This window comes from Arachis hypogaea, chromosome 16 (assembly GCF_003086295.3).
Source record: "Arachis hypogaea cultivar Tifrunner chromosome 16, arahy.Tifrunner.gnm2.J5K5, whole genome shotgun sequence".
Taxonomy (NCBI): domain Eukaryota; kingdom Viridiplantae; phylum Streptophyta; class Magnoliopsida; order Fabales; family Fabaceae; genus Arachis; species Arachis hypogaea.
Window position 1 is genome coordinate 145,442,010 of NC_092051.1, and position 8,576 is coordinate 145,450,585.

An 8,576-nucleotide genomic window follows, 5' to 3' on the forward strand; every position below is an offset into this window, starting at 1 on the left:
AAAAACCTGAGACGTATTTCCGGTGTGGAAAAAGTAATAACAAGAAGAAAACGGCAACTAAAAGAAGAAGTTCGGCGACAAAAATTCTTCTGATGTGTTTGCTATTTTAGGATAGAAGTGTGTTTTAGAATTTTAGGAATTATTTTTTAGATGTGTTAGTGTTTAAGCATTTAAAATAGATTTAGATATTTAAAATTAAATTTTTGAACTTTAGTGTTACTTAAATTATTTTTTTAAATTTATATTTTAATTTTTTTATGAAAAAGACACTAATAAATATATGATAAAAAAGATAAATTGATTTTTGACTTTTAGGCTTACAAATATTTAAATCCCTAAAAATTTGAAAATACATTAGACTTTCTTAAAATTTGGACATATCGATTTTTTCTGTTCACTTGGGTAAGATTCAATGTAAAAATCAAACGTGATTTTTATTGTACTGACCTGACCGATATACGAATGCACATGTGCGAGAGTTTTTAAAATGAGACAAATTAGATCTGACGATCAATTTTTTCAAGTTTTGAGAAGGTTAAACATTTAAATGTCTACGGATTAAAATATCAATGACCTATTTATCTTTTTATCTAAATCTATTTAAATGTGTTTATTTTAATTTTTAATCTAATATAATAAAAACGGACTAAAAAATCATTTAAAAGATACATAGTTGTATTATTCTAAGAATCGACCTTCTACAATGTAAAAGAAGCTTTCACTCTAATCACTGTCTTAAAAAAAAATCACTCCTTTTTCAAAGAAAGAAAAATTAAAGTACTATTTAAAAGTATTATATAAATAGAGAAGTAATAAAATATAATTTTTTAAAAATTTTATACATTAGAAATATCAAAATAAACCTTTCATAATCTTTCAAAAAAAATTTTTTAAATTGCTAACAACTTCTGACTATGATATAGCTAGCAAATATATATTTGATGTTTGTGTAACTGGTGATTCATGACGTCCAAAAATAGGTTTTTTCACTTAAATAAAAGAGATAAGTACTTTTTTCATTCTTAAGATTTGGGGTCAAAATCAAATTCGTTCATAATTTTTTTTGTTATTAAAATCTTCCTCAATCTTTACAAACACATTAAAATCGTCATCCCCCATCTACGAAAAATTTTGGAGACATTTATCCCTGAAGTTGTTACTGGTAGTTGAACCATTTAATAATTAAAAAAATTAAGTTTTTTTTGTTAATTAAAAACCTCACCCCCAAACCAGAATCATAAAGCGTGTGCTAGGGTTCGAGTTCCAGTGCAGCCATAGCGTCGGAGAGTTCAAGGTCGTCTCGGACCAGGGGTCTGCACAGAAGAGAGGACTTTTTTGTGGGGTGCATTCATGTTTTATTATTATCAGCTGACCCCAACGTTTTGTTTTTGGGCACTGACTATGGTGGGATCATGTAGGTTAAAGATGAGTGTCAGTTTTTTCGTTGGGCAGACCCAGAAGTTGAAAGCGAAGATCCGCATGTTGCAAGGTTGAAGAGGAAAGTTGTAGCCCTGAAGGCAAACATGAAGGCATCTGAGTGGAAGTTAAAGGTTGCTGCAATGTTGGGCATGATTGGGTGGGTTGGTTGTTTATTTTGCTGGCTGCAGATTTTGTTGAATCACAAGCAGGGTTTACCTTGTTTGCTGCCTCTGAAAAATGGGTTGATGAAAGTAAGGTAGAAAATAGGACAATTTTAGTTAGTTTGTACCTAGGCATTGAAATCTATTTTATGTAATTAAAATTTACTGTTGTGGCTGGATAGAATTTGTGTTAATGAAATTGATTTTTATAGGTTAGTCTATGTGTATGTAAGTGATGGTGTGTCTATAATTTCACAAGAAATTGATAATGAAACTGGATCTAGTTGCCCGGAATTATGACTGAAAAATTGTGTCAACATAAATGGTAAACTATGAGCTGGTTTAATAATGCATAATATGTAGTATGCAATACTTGCTCAACATCAGAATGAAACCAGATGACAGTTGGACTTAGAACAAAACAACAGTAAATCTGTTCACTTTTACACAACATTAAGCATAAAGAGTATGTAATAAGTTGCAATCAAAATAAAATATCACAAATATACAGTATGATCAACTTAGCTCTACATTAACAAGCTAACAACTTAAGTAGTCTCTAAAAATTCTTAAAGTTTTTCTCAAGCTCTTGGAGGCAGTTTTGCCATCAGCCTCAACTTTCTTGGAGAAACATGTAGTGCAATGTTGTGACTGAAGGAGACTTTGTTCATAACTGGTTGGCTTGAGCTGCATGTATCCTTCTCTTTGGCAGCTGGTGGTGGTTGTGTTGAGCTTCTGATGGGCTTCATCTTGAGCATTTGTTGGGGAGTAGCTGCTGGTGTTGTCTTGGGCCTAGATGCATGTGTTGTGGGCTTGGGAATTGGTTGGGAATGGAATGAATTGGACCTGGTTATGGGTGTTGTGCTAGTGGCTGGTTGGGGCTGTGATGATGAGTTTTCTTGCAGTTTGGACCTCTTCCTCTCTCTGGTAGCAGATTGCACAGCAGGTTGTAAAATTGATTTCTTCCTTCCTCCATTAGTTTTCTTCACAGCAGATTGTTTAGGTGGTTGGACTTACAATACAGTAACAAAGTGACAAATTACATGCAGCAACAACATTGCAATAAAACTCTAATGAATTGGATAGCTCCTTACTTCATAGTTATCTTCCCCTTGTCCTTTCTCATCATCTGAACCAACACTAACCTCATACTCCAAATTCACTTAATCGCTATTGAAGCCTTCCTCATCACTAAAATCACCATTCATAGCCCCTTTACCTTTATCAACCCTCTTACTATCCTTAACACTTGTATCTTCCTCAAACCCACTATCATCATCATATTCCTTTTCACTTTCTGTAAAATGAACGTCGTCTGCACTATCAACCTCAAGATCAGACGGAATAAACTCCTCATCATCGCTGTCATCATTGCTATTTGTCTCATCCCATTCATTTTTAGTAGCCACATACGTTTCTAAATTATCTCCTTCATTAACTTGTTACACATCATCATTTTCACCTGTTGACCTTGTTCATCCTCATAAACCACCAACTGATTACTGGGATTGTCCTCTGTTTGGCCTTCAACATCAATAAACCCAGCTTAAGAAAATTCTTGTGCATCCTAAACCATATACAAACACCTCAACATGACCCCTCAACTTCGCTATTCTACACATCTTAAGTGCATCTTTATCCGTAGCAAATAATTTCAGAGCCTTCTCTAACCATTCATTTGCTTGATCTTTATACCACATATCTGAAATATTTTTCTTTGTGTACCCAAACTGTCTTAGCTCTGCATATGCCTCAAATACAGACCAGCAATCACTCTCAACATCTTCAATGAGTGTCTTTTGTCCCCCTCTATACCACAACGTCTCATCTTCATATCCAAATCAATTCCATGGTAGACCGTCAGAGTAAAGCTTCCCATTTCTTAAAGAGACAAAAAATGTAAATCAAACCCTTGCAGTTTTAGGAAATTAAAAGAATTGTTCAAACATTATTACGTTCAACCTCGACCAAAACCGTAACAAATGCTGCATACATACCTGAATAGCGATGACAATGCCGGACTGACCTCCTTCCTCACCCTTGCTAACGATGTCCAAATACAGTTCCGATACTCTTTCGGTGACGACAAACCACTGGTAGGGCATCATTAAACATGAAACATCACATTTGAAGTGTGTAATGACAAATGAGACAGTGAATACCTTTCACGAGAATGAAAACGAAGCGTTAGGGACTCTCAGGGGTAAATGTGTCCGAAAATAAAATAAACACAACCCAAAATTACTTGATTCTCTTCGAATAATTTTCAAAACCTAAATCTCCTCTTCTTAATAATATATAAATCGTCTTAAGATTTTGAGGGTTATATAATATGTTAATCATGGCACCCTAGGACGATTTATGCATGAATATTTGAGGGGAATAACTTATAAAACGTACCATGGTTCACAGCTTTATATGTTAAAGGCTAACACTCAGCTCTGGCACAAATCATGTTCAATTTTGGAAAGTCTCAATACCCTGTCATGATTTACCCTCAACTAGCTAATACAGGAGAATTAGAAAATCGCATAGACTTATTCTTCCTTAACTTGTCAATTACATTTTTAATGTAATTTGAAGTATTATATACATTTATATCTTTTGTTGAGATATATCATATTTAAATTTAAAATTTTTTAAATAATACGAATACTTTTATTTATAATTTTTTAATTTAAAATTAATACAATACATCAATTTTTTTACTTAAAATTACTCATTTAAAATAGTTAATTTCTTTTTAAAATTGAATAAACATAATTAATCGTATAAGTACAATAATACGACTATGTTTATTGTTATCAAATTTAATTAAATTTTTAATTTAAATTATATCTATTTAAATTTTAAGTTATAAAAATATACTTTTTTATAATTTTAATTATTAATTCCATTAGGAAGGCGAAGTTAAATAAAAAAAGAGTACGACAAATTATAATCAGAAGAGTACTAAATTTTTATATATAAATTTAATTTTTTTTTTAAAAATGAGTCAAAAGGGTGTTAATTAAAAAATATAATTTTTCATAATATAAATTCATGTTGTTTTGAGTAACATAAATTTAAGTTTTTATAAAATTTTTAGTATTTGTTGCTCATATATTTTTTTAGGAAAAGTATAGAGAGCCAATGGTTTAAGCATATAATGCGCACAATGGAGGTTTAGGAAGTATTAGAGATATAATCATTAGTGTTACATTGTCCTATCAAGTTGCGCTTTTGGGATGAGTGGTTTCATGATATGATATTAGAGTTCTAGATCCAAAAGATCATGGGTTCGATCTTTGGTGAATTCCAAAATTAACTTAATTTTATTTATTTATCCTTATTATTCTGATAGTATGGGTGATGTTCATTCTATTCATAGATCAAAGATTTAGCCCATTGTACACTTAGGCCATTGGCTCCTTAGCACTACTCATTTTTTTATATTTTTTTATTGATGTATATTTTTTATAGAAATTTTCTTTGTCATTATTTTTATTTGAATTTGTATAATTTTCAATTATTTTTTTATTATTTTAATTATTAATTCTATTAAAAAGACCAAATTAAATAAAAAAGAGTATCAATTTATATTATATCAGTTTATTTTTAAAATAGGATGTTGATGTATATAATTTTGATTGATATTTATTTTTATATTAGATTAAATAAATACTCTTTTAAAAATAATTGATATGTTCACGTCTATTTTTAAATAAAATAATTGATAATTGATAAGTCAGGGAAGAATACGGGTTTTCTAAAGCTGTGAATTCTGACACAATTTATGAGTTATTTCTTTAAAATATTCATGCATAAATTCTCCTAGATATCATTATTAACATATGATACAATCTTTAGACTGCGTTTGTTTCTGAGAAGAAGACAAGACAAAACAACAAAATAAATTATAAAAATCTAATATATTCTCATTTTTTTATTTGAAAATTTTGAGAAGAAAAATATAATAATTAAAAAATTTAATTATAAAAAATTAACAAAAATAATAAAAGAAAAAAAGTTGTGTTTCTTGTTAGTGTCTCTGTGTTCTTCTGTCAAGATGGACACAAAATACACTAATTTAATGTTTTTGGACACAATATCTCTGTTCCATCTCTAAAAATAAACGCAGTTTTTAAAGTCTTAAGACGATTCATATATTATTAAAGAAAAGGGTATTTACGTTTTGAAAATTACTTCAAAAAAATCAAATATTTTAAATTGTGTTTATTTTATTTAAGTGAAAAAGCTCCACAAATAAAAGACAAATTAAATGAATAAACATAAAGTAAAACTCAAAATATTTCATTTCATAAACCGAATTTACGGAGAAAGAGAGAAAAAAATATTAATGGAGATACAAGAGGAAGGAAATTAAAATGCCTCATCATGAATTTGTTAGCAAGAATCAGCTAACAATAAATGAATAGATACTGCACCATTATTCCAAGCAAATTTAAACCAACGTGGCCGAACCCTAATAATAATAATAATAATAATAATAATAATAAGAAAAACCCGTGAAGATGAAGGAATCCTTAAAATTTGTCAAAGAAAGTACAAAACAAGTTGTCATTGTGGTAATAAATAAATAATAATGCTTATCTTTCAAGCGCGTCCACCTCACGCGCCTAACATTCCAGGAAAAAATTGAATTCCATGATTCTTTCTATTTGTATTTCTATGTTGGTTGTTATCTAATTGTGTCCAAAAGTGGAAAGCGAGAAAGGTCAAATTAAATCTCATTCTCCATTATTCCACTCTCTATACTCTTTAATATTATTATATTTCATATATAAATCCATTATAATACACAAATAATTATATAGTTTAAGATTCGTTATCTTTCTCATTCTATAGTTACATTCACAAAACATACCAACAACATTTTTTCTCTTAATTCTATTTCTCCATATCAACGATCTTCTTCATAGATTTTATTCTGGTTAATAGGTTCAAATTTACACCCCTTCTTAGAGAAGATGGCAGTGATTGATGAAAAAGATCATCATTTTCCTAAAGGAATGCGTGTTCTTGCTGTTGATGATGACCGAACATGTCTTATGGTTTTGAAGACTTTACTCCAGAAGTGCCATTATCAAGGTTCACCTTCTTCCGATCGTATTCTTCTATTCTATATATTAGCAAATTTTATCTTAAGATCCATCTATTATTCAATTAACTAAATTGATTTTGATAGTGAATTTTTGTTTCTTTTGTTATAGCTAGGTTTTTATGACATTATTCAGAATCTGATTTCTGTGTATTATTTCACCGTATCTAATTAACAAAGTAATGTTATTCTGCTTTGTATTTTGCAGTAACAACCACAAACAGTGCAATAACAGCATTGAAACTATTGAGAGAGAAGAAGAACAAGTTTGATCTGGTAATCAGTGACGTTCACATGCCAGACATGGATGGTTTCAAGCTTCTTGAGCTTGTTGGACTTGAGATGGACTTACCTGTCATAAGTAAGGAACGCTAAATCAAAATCTTTTCCATTATTTTTGTCTAAATTTGTTGATTAATTTTACACTTCTTATTCGTGTAGAAATAATGTGTATTTTATATTTTAGGGTATATTTTATGTGAGTGTAGTATAATTATTTTCTATTTATTTATTTATTTGTTTGGAGAATAGATGTATATGTGTTTTTTGTGTTGTTTTGTTTAGTGTTATCTGTAGATGATGATCCAAGAGTGATGATGAAGGGAATCATGCATGGAGCATGTTTCTATCTGGTGAAACCTGTTAGAATTGAGGAGCTGAAGAATATTTGGCAGCATGTAATTAGGAGGAACAAGCATGATTCCCAGGAGCCAGAAAAACCTAGTAACAACCACGAAAATCCTGATTCAGATCAGAGTTCAAAGGCAAATAAAAAGAGAAAGGAACAAGAAGATGAGGAGGAGGAGGAGGAGGATGAGAATGACCATGACAACGGTGATGATCCGTCGGCGCAAAAGAAGCCTCGCGTGGTTTGGTCCGTCGACTTGCACCGCAAATTTGTCACTGCCGTCGAGCAATTAGGCATTGACAGTAATTTCTCCGATCTCTCACTATGCTGTGTTTATCAAGGGCGGAAAGGGCTGAAACTCAGGTGTAGTCGAGTTTATGTGAAGTGGATAGCTGAGAGCCATTAGATGAAAATTTAGTCAAATCAGTTAAATTATCTAACGACTCTCAACTATCAACTTACGTGAAGTTCATTCCACCCGAGTTTTTACTCTATCAAGGTTTTAAAAATTACTTGAGAAAAAAAAAATATTTTATAAAAAAAAATTAACTCATTTATTAAATTTTAAATAGGGTTGGATATATTTTTTAAAAAATATATTTTTATTAATAAAATAAATTATTTATTTTTTCTAAAATTCAACTTGTTTTGCTTTAAAAAAAAGTAAAAGACGCTTTTTAAAAAAAAAATTATTTGATTATTTTAAATCGATTAATTTACTTTTGAAGTAAATAATGGTTTATATTTAGTGATTCTTTCTTGATCAATTCTAAATGGAAGAATTGATTTTGGAAAAAAAAAAAAAACAAACATGATCTGTTGGAGTATGGATCCTCTAAATAGCTTTTTTGCTACAAGATCCTAATGAAACAAAATATGATGTCATGTTCATGTTTTTGTTATTATCTGATGCCATGAAGGTGTTTTCTTTACTGAGTATGAGTTTGTTCTTGGTTGACAGAGGCTGTACCTAAAAAAATTCTTGACTTAATGAATGTTGAAAAGCTTACAAGGGAGAATGTGGCAAGTCATCTTCAGAAATATAGGATTTTTCTGAGAAGAGTGAACAACATGTCAAACCAACAACACTCTAACATTGGATCAGGCTTCAGCAGTGCAGACACATCATATCTGAGAATGAATCCTCTAAGTGGAATTGGACAATTACAAACACTCAATAATAACTCTGGTTATGGCTTAAGATCTTTTTCACCTTCTAACATGCTTAATAGATTCAACACTCCTTCAGCTCTCAATGCTCATGGTT

The 8,576-nt window shown here is 30.5% G+C and overlaps 1 protein-coding gene across 1 annotated transcript; it reads left to right on the top strand.

Annotated features, from left to right (window-relative positions):
* The first annotated feature begins 6,550 nt into the window (after positions 1-6,550).
* On the top strand, positions 6,551-7,715 carry LOC112805922 (two-component response regulator ORR22-like). The gene is made up of 3 exons (XM_025848241.1): positions 6,551-6,671; positions 6,890-7,042; positions 7,246-7,715. The coding sequence occupies exons 1-3, from the start codon at positions 6,551-6,553 to the stop codon at positions 7,713-7,715; spliced, it is 744 nt and encodes a 247-aa protein (XP_025704026.1).
* Positions 7,716-8,576: the final 861 nt, after the last annotated feature.

Excerpts from the sequence above, each read along its gene's own strand:
- LOC112805922 (XM_025848241.1), top strand. The coding sequence starts at position 6,551 with ATGGCAGTGATTGATGAAAAAGATCATCATTTTCCTAAAGGAATGCGT. Across the intron at positions 6,672-6,889 it reads CCAGAAGTGCCATTATCAAG|TAACAACCACAAACAGTGCA; the intron begins GTTCACCTTCTT and ends TGTATTTTGCAG. Across the intron at positions 7,043-7,245 it reads GATGGACTTACCTGTCATAA|TGTTATCTGTAGATGATGAT; the intron begins GTAAGGAACGCT and ends TGTTTTGTTTAG.